The sequence below is a fragment of the Drosophila kikkawai genome, chromosome 2L, assembly GCF_030179895.1.
Source record: "Drosophila kikkawai strain 14028-0561.14 chromosome 2L, DkikHiC1v2, whole genome shotgun sequence".
NCBI classification, from domain to species: domain Eukaryota; kingdom Metazoa; phylum Arthropoda; class Insecta; order Diptera; family Drosophilidae; genus Drosophila; species Drosophila kikkawai.
Genome location: NC_091728.1, coordinates 14,410,290 through 14,434,846, shown reverse-complemented (window position 1 = coordinate 14,434,846; position 24,557 = coordinate 14,410,290). Strand labels below are relative to the sequence as shown.

The window sequence follows — 24,557 nt, the reverse complement described above, 5'->3', positions numbered from 1 at the left end:
GGCAGAGTCCAGTAAGGTGGCAACCTTGCAGCTTGGAACCGATAACATGTACAAATTTGTGGTTTTTCAAGCATTTTTCGGGCTATCTTGGGGGATAGAAAGGTGCGACTCGCTATAAAGAATTTTTAGAGTGGCATAACTATATGTGGTTTAGTTGAAAAACAGTGGAATTTGCATACAAACAAACTTGGGGGGGTGGGCGCCCCGTCTGGCAACGCTGTTTGGCAAGGTCATTTGTGGGTCGCCGGTTGTTTTCCACTTTTGCATGTTGATTCTAGAGGTGACATTTTATCGATAACATCGCAACGGCCAATTGTTTGGAGCCAAAACAGTGCTGCAAGATAAATGCGGAATAGTGTTGTTAAACAGCTTTGGGTTTTTGATTATCAAAGTGGCGCCTAATGGTTTTTATTAAATGATTTAAATTAATTTAAATAAACATCAAAAAGAATTATTGTTTTCATATATAAGAAATTAATAGGTATATTATTTGTTAAGTTCTTTATTTAAATGAAAACTATTTCCGTAAAATAATGTTTGAATTATTTTTTTTAGGTATATGTGAAGGTTACTTTCATATAAACTGTAATATTTCGTAACCAATATCTGATTAACCTTAACTGACTATCATAGAATTTTTTCAATAGGTGCTACTTCAGAAACGTAAAATTAAAACAGTAACACTTTTCTTCTTTTAAGATGATTTTTTAAGATGCAAATATAGTTTTATTTCAGTGGGAAAAACATCTTTGCCTTCTTAGATCTTACATCCCAACATCTCAGACTTCACAATAATTTTGACTGATTTAGTATGTGAATTTCTTTTACACACAGCTTCGTCCATATATAATTGCCGCCCCTTGGCATGTGTAAATATGTAATTATTAAATAAATAAATGATTTTTGCTCGGGCCCAATAAAGACGATTCACACACAAAAGCAGCTGAATGGACGATGGGCTATTGGCCGCAGTTTTATTTCGGCTGTACCCATACAGACACTCGCTCACGCACAAAACAAATGCCAATGATTCCACCACGGCTCATCTCTTTACCCCAAAATGATTCATTCATGGGCGGCCACCACTCTCAGTCTCTCTCGCATCCGCCGGTTTGAGCAACCACCAGCAGCCAGCATTTGGCAGTAGCAACAGCACCACCACCCACAGCCCACCACAAGTGCTCAATGCAGCGAAATGCATGACGCAGATGGCAACAAAGGTAACGAGGAATGGAAGAGTGTGAAAAGCGGCCAAGAGAGGAAGAGCATCAGTACTGTCCTTGTGACGATTTTCTTGCTAAACATAAGGGTTTTATAAACCTGGGAGATACATTTAATTATTATATCTATAAATCTTAGAGTAAAAGAGAACAAAGATAGTTTCCAACCTCAAAGATACATAACACTCTTGACCAACATCAGCAGCCGTGTTGATCTAGGCAAACCAATTTTATCTTAATTTCTTGTATTTAATTTATTTAAATGCTTTATGAAGTTTATTTATAAATTTACGAATATTATTTTACTCTAGATGTCTCTACATATGTAGATAGAGATACAATATCTATCTCTACCTCCCCCCATGCAGCTAGACCGGCATCTCTCTGAGCTGATGATGGTGATGCGCCTATTTCTGGTGCTTTTCAGTCGCAGCAATGCACTGTGGCTGTCTTCTCTCACCTCTCAACAACATCACCGGAAGAATGTCCACTCACACGTCACGGGTAGGTAGTCTGCGTAATTAAAAGCGCCACCAAGCACCCGGGACCCACTCGCAGTGACACCTTGCTCCAAAGGACCTGCTCTGTTCCAGGGTAATATTGAAAATCGAAGACAATGGGTCCCGCTGAAATTCATTTTAATAATTGCGTGTAAACCGCCCGTTGACGCAGGTGGAACAGGTGAGCGCGCGCGGGCAAGGGCAGAGAGAAGAGAGAGCAGCCGGCCCATGTGGCCCATGCGGCACTCGTGTGGAAACATTAGCACATGCCGGGAAAACGAGACCCGAGAGGGTCTCAGCGTAGATGCGATGACCGTCTTCCAAATCCAGAGCCAATCCGAAGCCAGAGCCGCCCGAGTCAAGCGGCCAAGCGAATCGACTATCTAGCAACCGTTCTAACAGTCTCTCTAATCGCGTCGTAAACCTGTTCAGGTTGTTCTACCAAACGATGTCATGTACCTAAGAAACGCTCCAAGGGCGGGCTATAGTGGTTACTCATATGCGGTACAGTATTGAATCGGTCAAGCCATTATCTGAATTATAAAAAATATAAACAATGAGCCTGAACAAAATAAGCATTTTCCGCAAATTTTTGGATGAATTGCGGACCTCTTCCAAATTCCATTCCGTTCGATAAAATTTTGCGAAATCGTGGGAATTCAAGCTCTTGGGAATAATATAACATAATTTTTCCAGTGGTATTTATAAACATTATATTATATTTTATAGACCTTTCATATATTTTTTCACCTTTTTAATATTATTGATTTCTAAAAACTATGACAAATATTACTTGGGAAACGGAATCAAAGGATTTTAATCATTTTATGATTATTAATGTGGCAAAACATGCCCAGAAAATATGTGTATTTATAAGTTTAACTTATAATGCCTTGTCAAAGAATTAAAAAAAAAAAACACATAGATTGAAATGTACTGATATATGTATAACTCCCCAAACGATCCCAATAAATTACCGCCCATAAAAACTTAACAACCTCATTACGGATCTATTAGCACCGTAGGTAAGTCAAGAGAGAACTGAAAACTTAATCGCCATGAATACAAGCTGATGTGTGTGCCTAGATACACATGTTTGAGCGCCTGGCTATCGATTGTTTGCATTGAGATTTGTTCACACCTTTATGCTACAGCAACTTAATGACGCAACGTGTAAGTGCACTGGGAGAAATTCTTGTGGTAGGTCAGTTCAGGGACAAGATACATAGCAAATTATGCAGAAAACAAATTTATGATGGAAACTTAACAGGAAACTTGGGAAAGGTTAGGTGGTAAACCAATGGACAGATGTTGGTATTCCTGGAAATAGGACCTTTTTAAAAACCCAGGCTCTTCGTCTGCCTGACTGTCGACAGTAGCAGCACCTTTCTTATCGCTTTTTCCAGCAGTTCCTATCGCTTAACCTTGAAATAGCGACATACTCGTACCATACCCTCGGTATGATAACTTCAGGAAATTTTTTCGGGTTGTCCTCGAGAGGCTAGATACCATTGTTCACTGGCCAGAGAGAAGACTTCACGGGACGGCACCGGTAAGAAATGCGATTCATATCGCAGTGGTGCGCGAAAGGCCCACGATTCTCGGGGGAACGAACGCCGAACGGATACTGAGAGTTCGGCGGGCGGCATGGAAGGAGAAAGGCCAGAAACCAAGCTGCAAAACGGAGGCGCAAATCGGCTTATCAGCGAACGCTCTGGCGAAAAGTCATCGCTTCTGCTCAAATATGTGATAACTCAGTGGACGGCCCACGATTACAGGTGTTTACTATACCGGCGATGCCTCGGAACAGGTTCGCCGCTTTTAATTAGCGACAAGCGACTCTCGCCCCATCGAATGCCGGCTGTTCTGCTCGCTCTATCGTCGACTGTATTATTCAGATTACCAACTATACCCTAGGTATTTGTATTTGCCTTTGCACGAAAATAGCTGAATGTATGAAAGGTGAATTGAGCGACAGGAACTCGACTACGGGATACCTGGTATTGCAAGATAACGTTTACTAAGTTAAATTAAATTTAAAAAATGTTGCAAAATACTGGTCAGAAAAAGTATCCCTTGATCCCTTGATTTAATTTAAACAGAAGGTTTGCAAGGACCCATTTTTTGTCCCACGGTAAATACTTTTTGAACATCAAATAAAAGTCTGGAATACCTAAGCAAAAATGACCCAGACCTCCTCCCTTCAGTGAACTGGAATACAGACGTTTTTTCATTGTTAAATATTGTTATTTTAAAGTTTTTAAATGTAAAGTGAATGTTAGCCCTAAACGCACATTGAAAAAGCAGCTTAAGAGTAATTTATCTCACAGATACATGTATCCGTACATTTTTGTATCTCAAAGATGTGCCTAACCAACCTTTGAATTCACTTCATAGATCAACCTCTGAATGATCTTTCATTTAATAATACACACCGATTTACACCATTATTTAAAAAAAAACGAATATACCCCTGAACACCTGGATTCCCAGGTGATATGTTATAGCCGCGTCGGCAGTTCTCGTATATATTAGTCAATTCCTGAACCAAGTCGGTTCGTGTAACGAACAGTACCATCAAATGGCCGAACCACAAATGCGAGATCAACAAAAAGAATGGGGCAAGAAAAAAAGAAAACAAGGAATTGAGGGTGGACCCTGTTAGAACTTCAAGCGAACCAAGCGATAAGCATTTCACGCTCTCGACAGACAAGTGATGTAAGCATTTCAGTGGGGAACAAATAAAATCACGCGGTAGCGATTCTGTCGCTAGATTCGGGAACCATTATCTGAAAAGTATGAATAATAAAGCTGAGCTTATTAGTGGGACAAACAAAGGCGATTGAATATTTTATATTCCGTAAAGTTATGGTTATTATACATACGTACTAAATTTGGGTTTCTTTAGAGATTTTCTTAAAAACCTATTTCACAACTAAGTTATTGTATATTAAATATATGTATCTTTAGGGCTTAAAACAATAACCCCTAACAGGGTTCCCTCCAATTGCTGGCAATTAAATCGTTAGAATCTCAAAAATAGAACCCCACTTTCCTAGGCCGCGGAAATCACCTGCGCTTCCCCACACGTTACCAATCAATTGACCCCAATCCGCGACGACATTGCTACGGCCCACGCTGCTGGTCCACTCTATAAATACAAGCCGAACGGCTCTCCACACTCGACATACAACGCACATCTGCAGCAACAATGCTGCAACACTTCTTCCCATCAGCCGCAGCAGCGGCAGCAACAGCAAGAACAACAGCAACATCGGCTGTCTCACGCACACACGCGCCCACTGGCGCCACCGCCCGACCGACAGAGCGACAAAAAGCCACTGCACCACACACGAACACACACACCACCCCCTTGAACCACCGCCCCTCCCCCTCTTCAACCACCACCGCCAGCCAGCCCAGCAGCAGCGGTGGTGCGCGCAATTTTCAAATTTAGCGCCAAACGCGCCCACAACTGTACTCACGGAACCCAAGCAGATTTTGTATGAAAATAATCAAGAAACCCACTCAACTTGTCAATTGCAGACTTAGTTTTAATCGCAGCGCCGCGGGAGAAACGCCAAAATTAAGGTGCCACCCTGGGCTATACCCTCGATCGGTTTCGGATCCGATCTGAATAGGGGTCTTCGAGATATAGGCGAAAAAGTGGGCCGCGCCAGAGTCGGCAAGAAGAAGCAACCAGCAATTTGTAGCCATGCGAATGACGGCAAGCTCAGTCTTGTACGAGCCGTCGACGCGGACACATATCGGTGGTTAGGAACTAGAAAAAATAAGAAAACCCAGCTAGCACCGGGGGGATATCAGAGGGACACTATGAAAATGTCCTTGCGGATCTCGTAGCTCCAGCTGATACACCTCCTATAGCTATACTATACTCTTTAATCGAACAAGAAATCACTGCAAAATATTTCCAAAATCTTTCGCTGGCCAGAGGGCGCTGCTGCTGCTGATGTTGTTGTTGTCTTCTCTCTGCGCTGCCGCCACCGACTGCGGCTGTACAAACGCCGCGGCGGTTTTTCAGTGTATTGCATTGGTGCGGTTCTGGCGTGGGAGAGAGAGCGGCAGCAGCGCGCTCGCGAGCGAAAGAGAGGGCCAGAGAGAGGGAGCGAGAGAGCGCATAGCGAGCCGCGCTCGGCGAGCGAGAGTGCTTAAATAGACGGGCCGCAGCTGAGCCGCAGCCAGTGTGTTTGTGTGCTTCGTGCGTTTTGGATCTTTCTCTGTCGCATCCTCCGGATACTTGCGCTGGTTTCTTGTCAAGCGACTGTCGAAACACAACCAAAACTCCCTCTGCTCTTCACGACAGCAATAATCAAAGCGCTCCCGATCGGTTAATACCCAGTTCCGGAACAACAACAAACCAACCACACAACAGAATGTCGGCAGCCACAGAACAACAGAACAACGGCGATGTGGCCGTGGAGAAGGTAGCGGCGGAGGATGTGGCCGCCGTCAAGGACGATCTCAAAGCGAAGGTGGCCGCCGAGGATAAGGCAGCCGCTGCCGACGCCGCCGGCGATGCGGCCGACAACGGAACGGCAAAGGACGGCGAGGATGCCGCCGACGCCGCCGCCGCTGCCCCCGCGAAGGAATCAGTGAAAGGCACCAAGAGGCCAGCAGAAGTAAGTACCTTATCGATCGCGCGCGCCAATCGAAGACAGTTTGGGTTTTGTTTACGCGCTTTTGAATCCCCAAAAATGATTCACTTGCTGGCGAGTTCCACTTTTCATGCGGGAAAAATTCTAGAAATAGATATACACACGTTTTTCGACCGCGCGCACTCTCGCAGTGGCTTATATACCTAAAAGGTACAGAGCGAAGAGAGCGGGAGCGGAGCTGGAGAGAGTGGGGCGCCTCTCTCGTAGATTTGTTAGTGTGTTGTTTACGATTAACCAAGATGATTGCGAGCCACTAATCAAAGATTATTGTTGTTAGGTTCAAATCGAGGTTAGAGGACCGTGCGAGTACAGTTACTCAGCAGGGTGGGAACGGGCGGATAATGTATTTTTAATCAACTTTGGGGAGCGCACTAGAGCAGGTCATTAGCATTAACATTGACGTGTCGCAGCAAAAAAAAAAGTATTACAAAGGCCGCAATAAGATAGCCTGATGGGGGAAAACGGCAAATAGAAGCTATAGATATTGTAGCTAGAGCGCGGACTCTTGGCCTTATTGCCGCTTTGACGGTGCCAATGCACTCTCTCAATGAAAACATACATTGCCGGCCGGTAAATTACTCATGTCATGTTTTCCCCGCTTCTGAATGCCCCAAAGAGCACGCGGTTTCGTGGGGGTCTCTGGCTGTCGCATTCCATAATCAAAAAGCACATTTCTTGATAAAAATAAAATATAGTTTGGGTTAGTAAGGCAGATAAATTGGCAAATCAAGCAGTTCTCGATTCTCAAAACTCAAACTCGAAATAAAAATGTACAGTTTAACGGGAGCGCGCGCTCTCTCTCTCTGCCACGCTCTTTCCAACTCTCACCTCTCTCGATTTGAACGTTCTGCTCTCTCTGTCTTTCTTCCCCGCTCTCTCCCTCGTAATTTGTATACATACCACGGGGTCCGTTTGTCTGTTTGCGTTTGTGCTTACATTTATCTTTCACTTTTTTCCTGCTCTGCTTTATGCGTATTTATTTTGGTACATAAAACAAGACAGTTTTACAGGGTGTCGCAAGGTTCTAGATACTTTTTCTTTCTTAACGAGAGAGTGTTGTTGAGATGGAAAGGCACAAATTAATTAATTTGTATATATTGTAAGTGGGGAAAGAGAGATATTCGCAACTAGATTAGATTAGAAAAATACATATTTGTCTCGATGTATTTATTCCGTTGTTATTTTCAAAGTAGATTTCCATTTAGCTTCCATCTGAAAGGTTGTTTTCATTACTTTATACTGCCGATGGTAGATTTCCATTCAGTTTCCTTTAAGATGTGTTCGTTATTCCTTAAGTAACCTTTGTATTTATTCTTCGTTAATGAAACTTCCTTCTTGAAGGTTGTATTCATTCCCCCTTGAGTAAAATTCCTTCTAAAATGTTTTCTTTAGGTCTTTTCACTTAGGCTGAAGTAGATTTTCGCTTGTTTATTCTTCCTTACATAGTTTTCCTTTCATTTTCCTTCTAAAAATTTTATTTATTTTCAAATTCTAACTGAAGAGCATTTTCGTTTAATGTTCATTAGCAAAAAATTCTTTTAAAGTATCTGATACTATTTAAATGTATCTATAAGCTATCTAGGTTTTTCCAACACTAAAAGTATCTCTTACTATTTCTGTTTATATTGTATCTGCAAGATCCGCCTTATCCTGCGTGACCCTGTTTATCGCTCGTAATTGCACATTACTCGAATGCCTTGGTCTCGTGACTTATGCTGTAAGCGAAATAATGGAATATGGGAAATATGGGAAAAGGGGGAAGAATTCGCCCGACTGCTTTTCATTTTGCACATATTTCCACAGCGAGCTTGTTTTCCGCTTTGTAACAGTCTGGTAAATAGTAAGTGGCCATGTATTGCGGGCTACTCTTTAACTTGGGAACGTGACCGCCTATATACCGGGCCATGCTGCCGCTGCTGCTAGGCTATATACCTTGTTGTTGGTTGGCCAGCAGAGTTGAACCCACGCATGCCAGTTGTTGTTGTTAATTTCTTGTTGTTTTGCGCCTTTTTCCCGCTGCAGCAGCTGGCGGGTGAGAGAGTGAGAGAGATTCATTCATGCAACTGCTGTGTCGTGACGCGTTCTCAGGTACAGTTTCCTTCGGCCGACGGGACGCTCTCTCCGTCGCTCTCTATCTCTCACTGCCACTCTCCCTCTCTCTAGCCGCTGGCACGCTTGGCTTGGCTGGTCTCGTTTCGTATCTCACGGATGCGGATACATATGTCGCTGCCGGCGTCGGCGTCGCTTATTGTTTTTTCCATTATGTAGTAAATATGCCGCCTTGTAAATATATACTCCGATGTAAAGCGGCTGCACTTGTAATTCGCTCTCGGTGGCTCTCTCGCTATCCGCTCGTTCTTTCTCTTTGCCGCAGCGAATTACATTGGCGCGCGCATTTTTCAAATGTTTTTTTACGGCGAAAATAACGATTTTCGTTGCTGCCTGTTTTTGTGGGCTGAAAATATACATTTTATGACTATATGTATACACGCACACGGGACTTGGAGGGACTGACTGGGAGTGCGATTGGGGATGCCCTTGATCAAGGAGATGTGTGGGTTTGAGTTGGGCGCACACACAGGGCGGGCTGTTATCACCAACACGAACCTTTACTAACTTTTCCGTTTGCCATTTTCTCTATTCCCTCTTTTCCAGGCCAAATCCGCAGAATCAAAGAAAGCCAAGAAGGCCGCCGCCGCCGATGGCGATTCCGATGAGGAAGAGGCTCTGGAGGAAATCATCGAGGGCGACAGTGAAATCGAGAGCGACGAATACGATATACCCTATGATGGCGAGGAGGATGACATCGAGTGCGATGGTGAGTTTAAAGCCTTTCCTGCCTCCAAACCCTTGACTAATCCCTAATTTCCCTCTGCAGATGACGATGATGATAATGATGACGGTTCTGGCTCGGACGATCAGGCGTAATAATAATGTAGTCAAAAAATACAAACAAAAACAAACAAAAAATTTAAATTAATAATAAATAAAAGTTACAAGCAAAAACAAAACAAAACAAACAAAAAAAAAAATAATAAACCAACAACCAGAAAATAAACCACAACAAGGAGATGAAGAAGAAGATGAAGATAAGATGAAAGAGATGATAAAAAACACAAAAAAATCGCAAAAGTATATAATTTTTATGTTTAAGAAATAATTTTTTATTTCTTACCTTATTTTAATTGTATTTTATGTGTACTTTTTTTTATAAAAAACTACAAAACAAACAAAAATTGTAATTGAAGGCATTTTCGTATAAAAGCAATCTATACGGAAACCCAACAAAAAGTAAACATCCCCACTATATACAAGAAGAAAAAAAAAACAATACAAAAAACAAAACCAAAATCTTTCTTTCCTTTATGCCATAAGTCCTAATTTAGACGCCAAGTTTATGCGTAAAAGAAAAACCATTACAAAGATATGAAAAAGTAGCGTAAACGAAGCCCATGAATTACACACACACACACACACAATTATTAAAATTCATTATTAAAATTAGACGTTACATTTATGAATGAGATCGAAAGAAACAAAATACAAAACGCAAAAGGCAAAAAATTGAAAAAAGTGAAAAAGCAACAACAGCAAATGCAATTAAATACAAAACAAAAATATGAAAACATAAAAATTGTATTTAAATAAACAGCAAAATCCACATTGACAACCGATTTCGGACACTCAACGTTTTAGATATGGTTTCACAACTTTTCACCTTCCTATCAAGAAATCTCACACATTTCCCCACGGCATCCTGGGACTTTCTAGGTCTTTGCTTTTCCGGGGAAAAACAGAAAAAAGAGAAAATTACATCGGGAAGTTTTATTTCTATCCTTTTGTTTCGTTTCAGCATTTAGCTATTAAACTATACTAATCTTAAGTACTTGTATGTCAGTATTAGGGCGAAGGGTTAATATACATATATTCTGTTGATAAATTGTGCGAGCGAATCGTTAATAATCGATGGCAATTGATTTGTAAATTGTAAAAACCGACCCGAGAATCGAATCGAGCAAGAAATAAACTTTTAATGTTACTTGAATCTCTATTAGTAAGGGTATTCCACAATATTTATACACGCAACAACAATAACGAGTTCATGAAATATATACAAATACATTTAACGACTGATATTCGGACAAGGAAATGTGCACAGTTGGTCAATCAAGGTACTCTCACCCTCTCTCTGAACCACCCAACCACTATTACTATCCGCCAAAACGAACCGATATAACCCAGAAACAGCAACACAGACCACCCACTGACCCAGATCCGAAAAACAAAGAGCATTTAAGGCTTAAAGCTTCGATTGCACACCCATACAACTGGATAATTAAATACCATATAACTGACGCATACATGCCGATGATATATAAGCCAATTTAATACAGATAAAACCATGTTAACGAATCATGCATTTTTGTAAATACAAAACTCTAAACATATGTATGTATCTGCAGAGTACGAAATAAATAACATCCAGAAGTAGTGAAAGGCAGATGAAGAAAAGAACCACGAATCGATATAAAGAGGAAATATGAAACATTTTTAAAAGGATGAAATAAATTATTGTAATTACGTAAAAGCGAATGAAATCATACGTACATATACCTATTGGCATCTATCAGATGCCAATAAAAACTTTGTTTCAATGGCTTTGGAGGGGCTGTTCCTTTCTGTCACGTGGACAGACATTTTGGGTGGGGCAACAACCCCCTAAACGGGATGGGATAATGTGGCTAGGGGTAGCACATATAGGTACATAATTCACTGATTGGCCTTTGTCATTATTCTGTAGGCATGAGGTACAATGGGTACAGATCCCATCCCTCCGCAAAGCTTTCTTGTTTGTATTCGGGGGTTGAGAATACTGGTTTTTACCATCCTCCCTATAGCTCAGAGGATTAAACGTAGCAAGGGATGGAAGAGGGATTCGATTTGAGATCAATAATTGTCAGGGACCGGAAATGGGTATTTTCTGGGTTCTAATATGGGGTCAAGAACTGAAAGTAAATTAGTTGAAAATTTAAAATCTAAAAAATCCAATATGGAGTTGCTTAAAAATTGATGGTAACAGCTGAATCGAAGCGTCTGATAATTTATAGTAGTTAATTTTGTCCAATAATAATTAAACCCCTAAAAATATTCATTTAAAAAACTTAACTCCAATTAAATCGAAATTGGATATTGTTTAATTGGAGTATCAAATTTAAAACATTATTAAATAACTTTACAATTATTACCTTTAAATTCAAATATAACTAGCCGAGTCATGATGAGCATCTGGTCACCTTCAGTATGTATAGATATTCCCCAGGAATGCGTCGCTCCATAAATTTAACGGCCTTGAACTTGAGGCCTTCCAAGTATTTGATAATTTCCTCGGGTTTGTTCTCCCGCAAGAGGAGTAAGTATAGAACTCCTCGTGGAGAGAGAATGTCATCCAGTTGCTTCAGTAGAATGTCTGTGACGCGCCTTCCATCCTGTCCACCAGCCCAGGAGAAGACCAGATTGCCTTCCGTTGCGGATTTGCTCTGGGAATCGAACTTTTGGGTTTGCAACTCCTCGTCGCTGGTAACCACATACGGAGGATTAAAGAGCAGGACGTCCACGGACCTCCGGCGCAGTGCATCCGCCAGATTGCAACGGATGGCACTCACACGTGCTCCATTCCGGGCAGCTGTTCTTCTGGTGGCATCGCAGGCCTTGGGATTGATATCTGTAGCAAGGCACAGCGAGGAGCTAGCCAGCCTCTTGGCCAGAGCTGTGATAATCACCCCTGAACCGGAACCCAATTCCACGCACAGTCTCGGCTGCAGCTCATCCAGGTAGTCCAGATCCTTCTCCAATGCGTCCAGCAGCAGAAAAGAATCCTCCGCCGGCTCATAAACGTGTTCGTAATCCTCCAAACTCAAGTGGTCGATGTGGGGCGTCTCCATGACGCTGCTCTAGGATATGTTAGTGCTGAGGGCAGAGTCTAGCAGTGCCTGTCGCCGCCGCTGCTCCTTCTCGATGAGCTTGTGCAACCCAGTGAGCCGCTCCTGACTGGTGCCCAGAACGTTGCTAATCACAGTCACCTTGTGCTTCACGTTCAGCAGCTCCTTCACCTTGTCCGCGAACTCGGGTATCTGACTCTGCGCCCGCTCTATGTCCCTTAACTGGACAGCCAGGGCATCCAGTTGACCCCTCAGTTCCGCCTGCAGCTGAATTGTGGAGGCCACCCGCTCGTCCAACCTTTCGATCGTGGGCTTGAAGAGGTTGGTAATGCCCTCGGCGAGGATGTCGCGTGTGGGATTCGTGCAGAAGTTCTCCGTGTTCTCGTCCAAGGATGTCACGGTGCTGTCCGAGTCCTTGTCCATGGCAAAATCTGATCCCAAGAAAAATAAATTTACTCTTGGTTGATGTGGATCAGTGTTGGAAAACGCCAGCCGACATTTAGGGCTGTCGAAGGTCTTAAAAAATAAATTAAATTAACTTAAACACACCAATTACTATTATCTATCAGAAATATTTAACTAAATCATAGAAACATCCTGAAAAAGTTAAATTAAATGTTTTAACATTGAAAACCACAAAAATTTGCAAGGTAAATATAATACGTGAATAAGTAATCACTGACTGTGGCAACCCTGGCTCAGTCACAGGTGCCCCAATCGAATATCGGTCACGCACATTCCAAAACTATCGCCTGCGACTCCTTGTGTTATCGATTTACGGAATGTAAGCACTCGACCATCACTAATAAAGTATAATAATAATTGATAAAAAAAATTTATGCTCTGATATAGCTGTCGGTGAAATGGATACGTACTCGGTGGACGTGGTGTACCAGGCTATCAGCGCCCTCTTTCAGGGCAACAATCCTAAAGAGCAAGAGAAGGCCAACAAATGGCTGCAGGACTTCCAGAAGTCGGTGAGTTTATCAAACATCCGGCGCGGTTAGGCCCTACTTTGTTGCTAATTTCTGTGTGTTTTATGCAGATTTATTCGTGGACGATTGCGGACGAGCTGCTGCACCAGAAGCGGGATCTGCACGCCAACTACTTTGCCGCACAGACGATGCGGAATAAGATACAGAACTCCTTCAGTGAACTGCCCCCGCACACGCACGAATCCCTGCGCGATTCTCTGATCACACACATCGGTCAGATCGACGAGCAGACCGACAATGTGATTGTCACACAGCTCAGTTTGGCGGTGGCCGATCTGGCCCTGCTTATGGCCAGCTGGCAGGAGCCCATCAACGATCTGTTGGTTACTCTGGCTCCGCATCCCGCTGCCATTTGGCCGCTGCTGGAGGTCCTTAAGGTTCTGCCAGAGGAAATAGACTCCAGGTATCTCAGACTGGGGGCCAATCGGCGGGAGGAGGTCCACAAGCAGCTGGATGCCAGTGCCGAGTGCGTTCTGAAGTTCCTTTGCATGTGCCTCCAGCGTGATGATCTCGACCAGCAACGCGTGTGGAATGCCGCGCTAAGGACCTACAGTGCCTGGCTGGTGATCCATGCCTTTCCCGTCGCCCACGTCTACAACAATGCCCTTACCCAGCTGGCTTTTCGGTTGCTTTCGCTGCCGGAGACCTCGGGCAAGTTGCACGAAAATGCCACGGAATGTGTTTGCGCCCTGCTCTCCTGCATGAACACTCGCCAGGATAGCGAAAATCAATGTGAGTCCTCGGTGGAGGCACAGATCTTTGCAGCTGTGTGTACGCTGGAGACGCCCTATCACTTGAGTGTGGCGCACGAGGACACCGATAAGACGATCAACTACTGCCGGATATTCACCTCGCTGTGCGATGCCTTCTTTAACGAACTGTTGGCCGATCCCCAGAAGCCGCACTATTGCCTTAAGGGCCTGGACCTGGTGTTGCTTTGCGTGGGTCACTTTGACTACGAGGTGGCCGAGATCACCTTCCATCTGTGGTACAAACTCAGCGAGGATCTGTTCCAGCGCAACGACGACAAGCTGACGGCCCTATTTCGGCCGCACATCGAGCGACTGATCAGCGCCTTGTATCGTCATTCCCAGATGGAGAGCGACCACGATGGGTTAATTGAGGAGAATAATACATTTTATGTAAGTATAAGGATTGGAATTATATCTTAAAAGGGAATAGAAATAATTTTAATTACAATGATCTATGGATGTTGAGGGGTTATGAATTTCACCAGGTTGATAAATTAACAAAAGGTGTCATTGTTGAGCTGAAGAACCGGTTTCCGGCTAAGTGAAGTTGAGGGCTTAGATGCAAAAGATAATTAAATATATTTTCTATTTGTTAAAGGAGGGAGGTTTATTCGTTCAAAAACTTCAAGAAATGACAAAGTCTTCTCTAAATCATATATTTATTTTTTCCCTGCAGGACTTTCGTCGCAAGGTCTCGGATCTAATCAAAGACGTGGCCTTTATTGTTGGTTCCGGAGCCTGCTTCAAGCAAATGTTCCTAATCCTGCAAGCACCAGACACTACCTGGGAATCCACAGAGGCGGCTCTGTTTATTATGCAAAATGTGGCCAAAAATATATTGCCGTAAGCCCAAAGAAATCAAGCCTAAAAAATATAAATTAAACAATCCTTTTATTTTACAGAGATGAAAACGAAGTGATACCCAAGGTGGTGGAGGCCATCCTGAATATGTCCGAGCAAACCCATATAGCTGTTCGATATACGGCCATCCTGCTGATCGGTGAGCTTTGCGACTGGATCGAGAACCATGCGGAATCCCTGGAAGCGGTACTCAACTTTCTGCTATATGCTCTCCAGCAAAAGAATGGCTTAGCCCCAGCTGCAGCCATGGCTTTGACTTCAATTTGCACTGCCTGCCGCCAGAAGATGGTGTGCCACATTAGTGGCCTCGTGGAAATTGCCCGCAGCCTGGACAGCTTTCAGATTAACAACGATGTGGCCATTGGATTACTTAAAGGCATTTCCCTGATCCTAACCCGTTTGCCGAGGGATCAACTGCAGCCAGCGCTAAGGGAAATTGTGGGCTTCCAGCTGCAACCGCTGGCCCAGCTGGTGGAGACGAGCAGTGTGGCCAGCGTGCAGAGGGGAGAGCGCAGCGATCCCGTTTACTGGATAGACAGAGCCTGTGCTATAATTCGGCACACGAATCCCGATGTGCCCGACACTGTGGAGCATCCCACGGTGGCCATCCTGAACGATGCCTGGCAGCTGATATCGCGTGTGATGGACAAGTACCAGACGGACCTGCGCATTATGGAGCGAACCTGCCGACTGATTCGGTATGGCATCCGGATGGTGAGGAAGCAGGCGGTGATGCTGGTGGAGCCGCTGATCAAGCAAATGGTGTTACTATATGCCGTGCAGCACCACAGCTGCTTCCTCTACGTAGGCTCCATCTTGGTGGATGAGTTCGCCAAGTCTAGTGAATGCATTGGCGGCCTGCTGGAGATGTTGCAGGCCTTCATCGAACCCACCTTTGGCCTGCTGCAAATGGAGAATGGACTGAGGAATAATCCCGACACCGTCGATGATTTCTTTCGGCTGGCTTCGCGGTATTTGGACTGCTGTCCGCTGCAGTTGCTCCAGAGCAGCCTTATCACACCGATCTTCCAGTGCGCCCTCATAGCCTGCTCCCTGGACCATCGAGAGGCAAACTCGTCGGTGATGAAGTTCTTTGTTAATCTCCTCGTTTGGGGCAGACCGAACAGTCACAGCCGGAACGCTGAGTGCCGTCCTCTGGTCGTGGAACTGGCCTGTCAGCATGGCGGAGCTCTCGTGATGAACCTGATCCAGGCTTCGGTATTTCAGTTGCACTCTTACATGCTGGCTGATGTGGCCGAGGTGCTCAATGAACTGAAACAGGTGGTGGGCAATGATCGGATGCAGCCGTTTTTGGTCCAAGCGCTGGAGGCGCTGCCCAAGAAGAACAGCGGTGGGTATGTGACAGCAACGCAACAGCAGCTAGATGATTTTAGCAGAACGGTACTGAGGTGGGTACTAATCTTGTAATTAATTTAAAATTTTAAAGGTTAACTAACTTTTTTATTTCCTAAATTGCAGTGCGGACACCACGAAAGCCATTTCGCAAGCCTTGAAAACCTTCACGCGACTCTTCCGCTGAACAGCTTCCGGTTACCTGGAAGCCCCACCTGGATTTTTGATTAATTCTGTACATTTAAATGGAATGTATGAAACAAACTGCAATGGCGCAAAACAATTTGTTGAAAACGCACTCTATTAATAATCTAGTTGAATCGATTGTGTGTGTGACGTCATAAGTTTTAAATAACGTATTGTATAATAATGAGTGCGGTTAAGAGATCCTCACAACCCTCTAGCCCTAGCATTAAGTTTACAATTAAATAGCGCACTCCTAGATTTAAAGTTCAACGACCCCCAAAATGACTCAGAAACAACAACAAACTAATACCAATAAAATACCCTTACTTTTAGCGTTTAATGATTCGAAAAACTAGACACATATATAAGGGACTTGGATGTTTTTTTGTATTGTGAAAAACATGTTGAGTATAATATTTATTCATTGAGAGAAACAATCACAAGGCATTTGGCTGTAATAAATAACAGAGGGGGAGTTGTTTTTTCAGGCTGATATGGATATGGAATTGTGTTCAGCTTCGATATTTAGACTGTGCGTCATGGCATCATGTGTTAATACATTTGTGATTCAATTTCTAGGAAGGGTACAACTTTCCCTCTCTGGATACTAATCAAATGAATTATATATAATACCAAAAACAAATACGTATTGTAAACGAGAAATGTGAAGATAAACCTTTTAAGTTACCAAAGTAGTTTTTAAGTTGATTTTAAATATAATTTTTAGAGACTACAAATTTAATTGCAAACAAAAAAAAAAACACTAATATTTCTATTGGTAATTTGTACATCACAGTCGAAATTTTGAAATAACAAATTTGTATATATTTGTTTTAGTTTTGCTTTAAAGCTGATATAAGTTTGGCTGTGTTTCTTTGAATTTGTGAATACCTTTCTGAATTTTGAGTGCTAGTTAAAAAAATGAACTACTTTGGCTAACATAAATATGTCTAAATACTCCTGTTACCCTTAATATTAATTGCACATGTTCTATAATTGCACTTTACGCTTAGCGACTACAAACTACAGAACAAAATGATGAACTAATGGTTAATATTTTCTGGTGGAGATTCCGATTTAAATAGTTTCGGTCCTTGGGTCTATCTTGTGAATAGCCTGCATAAGACTTTCGGTGTTTGCAATATTGATGCCCTGCTTGGACATATCAGTCAGTCGGTCGGTGATGGGCTTTTGGTCCTGGCCACGCTGCCACCTAGAATCATGAAATTATCATTAGAATTTAATTTAAATTTGTTCAATTTATATTCAAACTCACCATAGATGTGCACAGGTATGAAGCAGGGGAATATAAAGCGGCAGCAGATCAATATCGCACAGAGTTTCGAAGCGACTTAGCGCCACCAGGGCCCATCTCTCGGCTGCATGATGGGGCACCGGGGATGATGTGCAGGCCGCCACCAGCCGGCAGAGTATTAAAAGTACCGGTCGGGAACGGTTCATGTAGATCTTGTTCAGCAAACGGAAGCAATTCTCCAGAATTGGTATGGCATTCTCATTGCGCCGCTCGTCCAAGAACTGGCATGCCCTGGACAGCTCATCGTGCTGCAGGAAGCGCAGGAACTCCTCCGAATCCCGGAGCTTCGTCTGACCGGCCACATAGGTGAGAAAGGCCTCAAAAGCGGCACTGCGTTCGCCAATGAGCTCTGACTTAAAGTTACCCATCAGTACCTTGGCCGGGAAATACTTGTTGGCCAGTTCTGTGGGATATTGACGCTTCAGGCCCAGATAAAGCTCGCGAAAGTCCGTGTAGCGCCGCTCGATCTTCGCCGGTTGAGTGTCCGCGGTGGCCCCATCCTGGCTCACTGTCAGCTCATAGACCACAAATCGCTTGATCTTGACATCCTCGCCATCGGGTGGCATGATGCGGGCCAGCAGGATGTCAAAGCGGAGGACGGTGCTGCCATCGGTGAGTGGTTTAAAGGTTTCGGTACTCGATGAGGGTCGCTCCCAGACTCCTATAAATACATAATTTGTTGAGGTTTTAGAAAAGTACCTAAGGGTTTGTATTACACGTTTTTTTTTTAGATTTAACTATTTTTTTTATAAAAATAATCATTTTACAGAATAAATCCACAATTCAAACCCAACAAAGTAATATATTTATGAAAATTTTGATCTGTAAATAATCTTCAATATTTTCGTATTTTTCTAGAATTTCTGCATGTTTTTTTCCCTCTTATCTAAGCTCCACTGTGCTCCCCTTTGGGTCTAAAAGTGTACACACCTTTTTGCATGGCCTTATCAGCCTCCGGTGGCGGAATGTCGAGCGCTGCCGCCTCAATGGCTGGACTGTCCAGTTCATCTGGACCGGGTGCATCCCCCTCGAACGACGGTTGGTGGGGCAGCAGGCGCTTTGCCATTACAGCGTGAACTGGCATAGGGTCAGCGAAAATCAGCCAAATCCAATCAGACCTGCTAATTGGAAGTGTAACCTACTCACAAGCCAAATGAGGAATGGATACTCTTTGTGTTTTGTTGTTTTTCACTGGATGCTGCTGGTGCTGCTGCGTTATATCCGCAACTGTGCACTTGCAGTTCGTTTCTGGTTAATTGCGGATTATGCGGTTTTCATATTGCTGCGGCCGAGTTGAGTCAATTCCACAGTGACTAATCCCGCCCCAAACAAAAATATTGTAAGTGCGAGGCGCAGAAAGTGGGACGGGAGGCCTTTGTCTTGGCGCGGGTGAAACGCACATAGGCGACGCACGAATACCCTGTGCGGGGGAGGAAACCACATGCTGAGATAATCTTAAACGTGAGACATGCAACTTTTCGTGGATAAATTATGACTTTACATTATAATCTTTTAAGCTTCTCAAGATAATCACAAGTCTCCAAAAAACAAGATAAATTGCTATTGCTATTAGGGATATATTTATCTTATATATAATATGTACATTTTGTATAAGTTAAATATTTTGAAATTACAAGTAACCACGTAATTCTTACTAGCAACGTATTATTTTCTACACTTTTAGTTTTTATTAATATTTAATTTGAAATTAATATTAGCTTTATATAAAAATTTCAAAAGTGTAATAGAATCGAAATACTTCTCTTTGTAGGGTATGACAACATAGAGCAAGAAGCAAAGAGTTACCCCAATTTATCGTTTTCAAACACTGAAAACTATCGTTACCGTACTAATTTTTGGTATTAACTCGATTGGTTTTAGTATTAAAACTAATAATCGACTTTTTTGCATCTCTTCCCACACAAAACCAAAACACCAAAAAAACAAAAGAAACTATAATCTCTTATCAAGGAATTTTAAGAGAAAAAGATGACGTTGCCCGAGTTCTTTGGCTGCACATTTATCGCATTCGGGCCTCCATTTTCCCTTTTCGTGTTCACCATTGCCAATGACCCGGTGCGGATCATCATTCTCATAGCGGCGGCCTTTTTCTGGCTGCTCTCCCTGCTGCTGTCGTCTCTCTTGTGGTTCGCCATGATACCTCTGCGAGATGTTCTGGCCTTCGGCGTAGTCTTCTCGGTGCTATTCCAAGAGTGCTTCCGGTACATCATTTACAAGATTCTGCGGAGCACGGAGCAGGGACTGCATGCGGTGGCCGAGGACACGAGAGTGACGGACAACAAGCACATCCTGGCCTATGTTTCTGGTCTGGGTTTCGGGATCATATCGGGAATGTTTGCCCTGGTCAATGTGCTAGCTGATATGGTGAGTTATGGCATGGGAAGTACATAGTTTCCATTAACTTAAGATCTTTCTTCAACTCAGACTGGCCCCGGTACCATGGGTCTCGAGGGTGGCACGGAGCTGTTCTTTATCACATCGGCAGCCCAGGCTCTGTCAATCATTCTGCTGCACACCTTCTGGAGCGTGATCTTCTTCAACGCCTTCGATACGAACAACTACCTGCATGTAGGCTATGTGGTGGGCAGCCACCTGTTTGTCTCCCTCATAACGCTGCTCAATGCCAGCGAGCTGTATACTGCTACGCTGCTCATTAACTACGCTATTACCATTTTCACTGGCGTCCTAGCATTCCGAGTGGCTGGTGGAACGTCGCGTAGCTTCAAAAAGTTCATTACCTGCCAGTGAACAAGCGCTTAATATTAACTACCTTAGGTTACAGCCCTTGGATAACATTATTTAAAGATAAAACATTAAAGATATTAACCTGTATATGATTGATATGTAAATGATTTCAAATATGAACTTTAAGACTGTTCTTAAGTGACACGTTTATTAAAAATATTTATGTACTGATCCCAATTGCGATGGAGTCTCATTTAAATATTCGAATTTCCGCAAATAAAGACATTTACATATTATATTTAATAAGAAGTGCGGGGTTACCGCACCAAAGACAATATAAAACTCGATTTTAGGGAGATACATAGATTTAAAAATTCTATTTATTTGTGATCAAAGAATATTTTTTTCGATGCGAATGCAGAAAAATACTAAAACTAAAGCGTAAAATAACCATAACTACTGGCTATAGTCCATTTTCCTGACATTGATGCCATAGTCAGCCAAGGCCGGCTGGAGATCCTCCATTGTCAGCGTGAACTTGCGATCCTTGGCCTTGGATCCGCCGGGCGTATTGCTGGTCTGCATATGGGTGCGTGCCTTCGAGTGCTGCAGTGCGTCGTCGATGATGTCGGACATGTACTTCTGGGCCGCAATGCTGATCAACCGGACGATGCGCTTGTCGTCCGCCTGGAAACCTCCCATATTCAGATAGTGCGATGTCACCGCATCCGGAATCAAGGGTGTATACTCCTCCAGCTGTGACATGAAATCGCTGAGATGCGAGGCCGGCGTGGAACGTTCCCGATCTCCGAGAGCACTGGCACCTGCGCCCGATGACTGTCCATGGTTACCAGATGAGCCACCGCCGCCGCCGCCGGCGCTGGAGTTGTGGTAAATAATGCCAAAGTTGGAGCCCACCATCGTTGTAAATAGAGAAACAAATAATAATTTGACAATGAGTGCTATCGAGTGATATAATCGATTATTCGATAAGATATCTTCTTCACTTGCCAATCGATTGAAAGACAATGTATACAAAAACACATCTTGCAATCGCTTCGAAAACAACAAAATTCTTGTAAACCAGCAACTAAATTAAAAGTTATTAAGAAACAATGGCTTCCGATGGTGAGGACATCACGTTGACGCCCACGGAATCGCTGGCTTCGGCCACAGACACCGAGGACGAAGAGATGGGAGGGCAAGTGCATTCGGACATGGAAACCGATGAAGAAGATTTGGACGTGGAGATTGTGCCAGCCACCGCCGAGGATGCAGATATGGATGAATTGCTGCGTCAGTTGGAGGACTACACACCCACCATTCCGGATGCCCTAACTACGCACACTTTGAAGAAGGTACTTACTTCTGTGGGGATTACAATAAATGTACTATACTATTACCCTACTTTCCTAGGCTGGCTTCTCCACGGTGGACCCCCAAATCGTGCGCCTGATCTCCGTCTCCGCCCAGAAGTTCATCTCGGACATTGCTAACGATGCACTGCAGCACTGCAAGACTCGCACCACAAACATCCAGCATTCCAGTGGCCACAGCTCTAGCAAGGACAAGAAGAACCCCAAGGATCGCAAATACACTCTGGCCATGGAGGATCTGGTTCCAGCTCTGGGCGATCATGGCATCACCATGCGCAAGCCACAATATTTTGTTTAAGATTATTATTGTAGTTTTATGTGAAAAGTAGTACGAAATTTAAAGTTAGTAAAGTAAATTCTTGACAATTTTTAAGTTCTTAACAATGTAAACAGAAATTTTAAAAAGTATGCATAAAATATTATTACGTTATCAAATCTTTCTTTGTAGTTATTTGACAATTTAATAAATCTTAAAAATCTTAAAATATTAAAAATGTTTGCTCAAATTTTTATAAAATACCAACGCTTTTGTGAGCAATATAATACCCTAAAGCGTTTTGTCAGGTTATTTTTAGTGCCTTTCAATGCTCTTGTCAGCCGGCCGTAATTTTGTTCGTGCTTTCAGGTAAGTCTCACGCTATTTTGTTGCTTAATTAACTAAATATATATACTTCTATCTACTTTATCTTCTAAACAGTTCGCGTTCCATTGCAACTTGCGGTGCTAGAATGGCGAGCGAAGTGGATAAAGCCCAGACGGCAGCAGCCAGTGAGGACACGATCTTTGGCAAGATTTTGCGCAAGGAGATTCCATGCAAGTTTATCCACGAAGATGATAAGGTGGGCAAAGTCTAATTTCTCAATAGATAGGTACTTAATAACATTATCTTTATACTCTCCAATAGTGTGTGGCTTTCCACGATGTGGCTCCGCAGGCACCAACCCATTTTCTGGTGATTCCAAGGAAACCAATTGCCCAACTCTCGCTGGCCGAGGATTCTGATGCCGACATCTTGGGCCATCTGATGCTGGTGGGTCGCAAGGTGGCCAAGGATCTGGGCCTGGAGGAGGGCTACCGTGTGGTCATCAATAATGGCAAGCACGGCGCCCAGTCCGTTTACCATTTGCATTTGCATTTCCTTGGCGGTCGCCAGATGAAGTGGCCGCCCGGCTAAAGTCCTCTAGATGCTTACCTCTTGGAGATCTAAGATCTTAAAAGCAACACAAACTCCAAAAGAAATATCTTAATAAATATTAAATACAAACAGAAGTCCTCTATTAATGTCCTTTTGGGAGAATTTCTATTAAACAAGTATATTTAGTTATGTTTTTAGTGTTGCTCTTTATTAAATGAAATTTGTGAGCTGGAACATTGTCCATGGTTCTTTGGCTTGAAACCCCATACCAACAAAAGTACTTAAACCTTTTAGGTTTAAGCAAAACAAAATCTCCTTTTTAGAAAGAGCCCTGGCTCCGTAATTCTTAAATTCCTATCTATACTATTTTTTGTTTCTCAATAAATATTGAAGATTAACAATAACAAATTCTATAAAATATAAGGTGACATTTGGTTTAGGAATCATGTCACGGCGCAAGTGGATATCGGTCCTTGAACTCGACAACGCGATTAAGAAAGTCTCGAAGCTTGCCCTGGTTGCGGCTCTTGTCCGCGAAACTCTCGGTATCTTGGCTGTTCAGGAGGATCTCCTCTGCATTTAGTTGGTGGGCAATGGTGGACCGATGCAAAGGGCGGCGGTTTAACTTGTCCAGCCTGGTGCCCACCACCAGAATGGGAACGTGATGACTTCCCAAGATCGTGCGCGGTCGCCGGTGGCGATGCTTGCTAATCTGACGCAGCGGCTCGTACAGCCAGTCGTGCAGATTGTCCTGCGAGCGCAGGTCCTGCAGATTGTACACGAGGACAATGCCATCGATATTCTTTAACATATTCTTACGCTGCTCGCGCTGTATACGACATTGGGTGCTTATATCGAAGAATTCCACAAAATACAGGATATTGGAGGTGGCGGGCATGCGCCGGGGGAACAGGTACTTATCCGAATGCTCTGACGAGGAGGGCGATGTCCAGGTGGGCGAGGGTGGCAATTCCACGGTGTTGGGATACTCGTGGAGCCGTATCTGGATGTTCCAATGGCGCTGGCCGATGGATCTGGAGGCGGGTGTCGGCGTAACAGCGCTGCAGGCCATCAAATTGGTCACGCTCGTCTTGCCCACACCTGGCAATGGCAAGTGAAATTGTTAATAAAATATAATCAGCGGTATATGAGGAGCACTACACACCTTTATCGCCCAACATGAGAATGCGGACCGTGGGCACATCCTTGACCTGGAGCTGATTCAAACTCATTTCTCGGAGGATTCTGACCGTGTTTAGTGTATTACCTTCTTAATGTGTATGATTAGGACCCGAAATCCTAGCTATTAACTACTAGCCCCACGCCTACTCAGTCCCTAACTATATCCTGCTACTTAAAAGCCTTCTATGACCTGAAATTGCTAAATTTACGAAGCTAGATAAAACAAATTACAAATCACAACTTTGTGCTATCGATAACTCGATTAATTGCCGCTCTACCGATAGCTTCGATCCACGAATAAATCGGTTCGTTAAGCTTTTAAATCTTGTGCAAAACACATCCGCTGCCCTTGGATGCAGCT

The 24,557-nt window shown here is 43.4% G+C and overlaps 10 protein-coding genes and 1 long non-coding RNA gene across 13 annotated transcripts; 6 read left to right on the top strand and 5 right to left on the bottom strand.

Annotated features, from left to right (window-relative positions):
• Window positions 1–105: 105 nt before the first annotated feature.
• HemK2 (HemK methyltransferase 2) lies at window positions 106–12,338 on the bottom strand. The gene is made up of 2 exons (XM_017183075.3): window positions 11,643–12,338; window positions 106–334 (listed from the first exon to the last, which is right to left on the bottom strand). Exon 1 carries the CDS (start codon window positions 12,336–12,338, stop codon window positions 11,670–11,672), a length of 669 nt encoding a protein of 222 aa, XP_017038564.1. The 3' UTR covers window positions 106–334; window positions 11,643–11,669.
• Window positions 1,513–2,709, top strand: LOC108086216 (uncharacterized). The gene is made up of 2 exons (XR_005990972.2): window positions 1,513–1,814; window positions 1,893–2,709. It is a non-coding gene; the product is annotated as an uncharacterized lncRNA (long non-coding RNA).
• Window positions 5,345–10,070, top strand: Bacc (nuclear regulator Bacchus). Its single transcript, XM_017183076.3, has 4 exons — window positions 5,345–5,493; window positions 6,045–6,360; window positions 9,052–9,214; window positions 9,275–10,070. The coding sequence occupies exons 2-4, from the start codon at window positions 6,115–6,117 to the stop codon at window positions 9,322–9,324; spliced, it is 459 nt and encodes a 152-aa protein (XP_017038565.1). The 5' UTR covers window positions 5,345–5,493; window positions 6,045–6,114; the 3' UTR covers window positions 9,325–10,070.
• A 9-nt stretch (window positions 12,339–12,347) lies between the features above and the next one.
• Window positions 12,348–12,837, bottom strand: Snapin (SNAP associated protein). The gene has a single exon (XM_017183077.3). It carries the CDS (start codon window positions 12,756–12,758, stop codon window positions 12,348–12,350), a length of 411 nt encoding a protein of 136 aa, XP_017038566.1. The 5' UTR covers window positions 12,759–12,837.
• A 189-nt stretch (window positions 12,838–13,026) lies between these two features.
• On the top strand, window positions 13,027–16,805 carry Tnpo-SR (transportin 3). The gene is made up of 6 exons (XM_017183134.3): window positions 13,027–13,119; window positions 13,188–13,312; window positions 13,381–14,472; window positions 14,759–14,925; window positions 14,985–16,352; window positions 16,423–16,805. The coding sequence occupies exons 2-6, from the start codon at window positions 13,199–13,201 to the stop codon at window positions 16,481–16,483; spliced, it is 2,802 nt and encodes a 933-aa protein (XP_017038623.1). The 5' UTR covers window positions 13,027–13,119; window positions 13,188–13,198; the 3' UTR covers window positions 16,484–16,805.
• Window positions 16,806–16,847: 42 nt separating this feature from the next.
• Snx21 (Sorting nexin 21) lies at window positions 16,848–19,155 on the bottom strand. 3 transcript variants are annotated; one of them, XM_017183136.3, is made up of 4 exons: window positions 18,940–19,155; window positions 18,728–18,874; window positions 17,759–18,458; window positions 16,848–17,695 (listed from the first exon to the last, which is right to left on the bottom strand). In XM_017183136.3, the coding sequence occupies exons 2-4, from the start codon at window positions 18,861–18,863 to the stop codon at window positions 17,560–17,562; spliced, it is 972 nt and encodes a 323-aa protein (XP_017038625.1). In that variant the 5' UTR covers window positions 18,864–18,874; window positions 18,940–19,155; the 3' UTR covers window positions 16,848–17,559. The 3 variants fall into 3 exon arrangements, with proteins under 3 accessions (XP_017038625.1, XP_017038626.1, XP_017038624.1); XM_017183137.3 differs by having other exon boundaries at window positions 18,944–19,155; XM_017183135.3 differs by having other exon boundaries at window positions 18,728–19,154.
• Window positions 19,156–19,694: 539 nt separating this feature from the next.
• aph-1 (gamma-secretase subunit Aph-1) lies at window positions 19,695–20,740 on the top strand. The gene is made up of 2 exons (XM_017183138.3): window positions 19,695–20,182; window positions 20,243–20,740. The coding sequence occupies exons 1-2, from the start codon at window positions 19,787–19,789 to the stop codon at window positions 20,564–20,566; spliced, it is 720 nt and encodes a 239-aa protein (XP_017038627.1). The 5' UTR covers window positions 19,695–19,786; the 3' UTR covers window positions 20,567–20,740.
• A 125-nt stretch (window positions 20,741–20,865) lies between these two features.
• Window positions 20,866–21,461, bottom strand: Taf10b (TBP-associated factor 10b). The gene has a single exon (XM_017183141.3). The coding sequence runs from the start codon at window positions 21,422–21,424 to the stop codon at window positions 20,960–20,962; it is 465 nt and encodes a 154-aa protein (XP_017038630.1). The 5' UTR covers window positions 21,425–21,461; the 3' UTR covers window positions 20,866–20,959.
• A 52-nt stretch (window positions 21,462–21,513) lies between these two features.
• Taf10 (TBP-associated factor 10) lies at window positions 21,514–22,314 on the top strand. Its single transcript, XM_017183140.2, has 2 exons — window positions 21,514–21,861; window positions 21,920–22,314. Exons 1-2 carry the CDS (start codon window positions 21,619–21,621, stop codon window positions 22,175–22,177), a joined length of 501 nt encoding a protein of 166 aa, XP_017038629.1. The 5' UTR covers window positions 21,514–21,618; the 3' UTR covers window positions 22,178–22,314.
• A 47-nt stretch (window positions 22,315–22,361) lies between these two features.
• HINT1 (histidine triad nucleotide binding protein 1) lies at window positions 22,362–23,148 on the top strand. The gene is made up of 3 exons (XM_017183142.3): window positions 22,362–22,504; window positions 22,577–22,718; window positions 22,784–23,148. The coding sequence occupies exons 1-3, from the start codon at window positions 22,464–22,466 to the stop codon at window positions 23,051–23,053; spliced, it is 453 nt and encodes a 150-aa protein (XP_017038631.1). The 5' UTR covers window positions 22,362–22,463; the 3' UTR covers window positions 23,054–23,148.
• A 179-nt stretch (window positions 23,149–23,327) lies between these two features.
• Window positions 23,328–24,359, bottom strand: LOC108086254 (rab-like protein 3). Its single transcript, XM_017183139.3, has 2 exons — window positions 24,180–24,359; window positions 23,328–24,115 (listed from the first exon to the last, which is right to left on the bottom strand). The coding sequence occupies exons 1-2, from the start codon at window positions 24,244–24,246 to the stop codon at window positions 23,463–23,465; spliced, it is 720 nt and encodes a 239-aa protein (XP_017038628.1). The 5' UTR covers window positions 24,247–24,359; the 3' UTR covers window positions 23,328–23,462.
• Window positions 24,360–24,557: the final 198 nt, after the last annotated feature.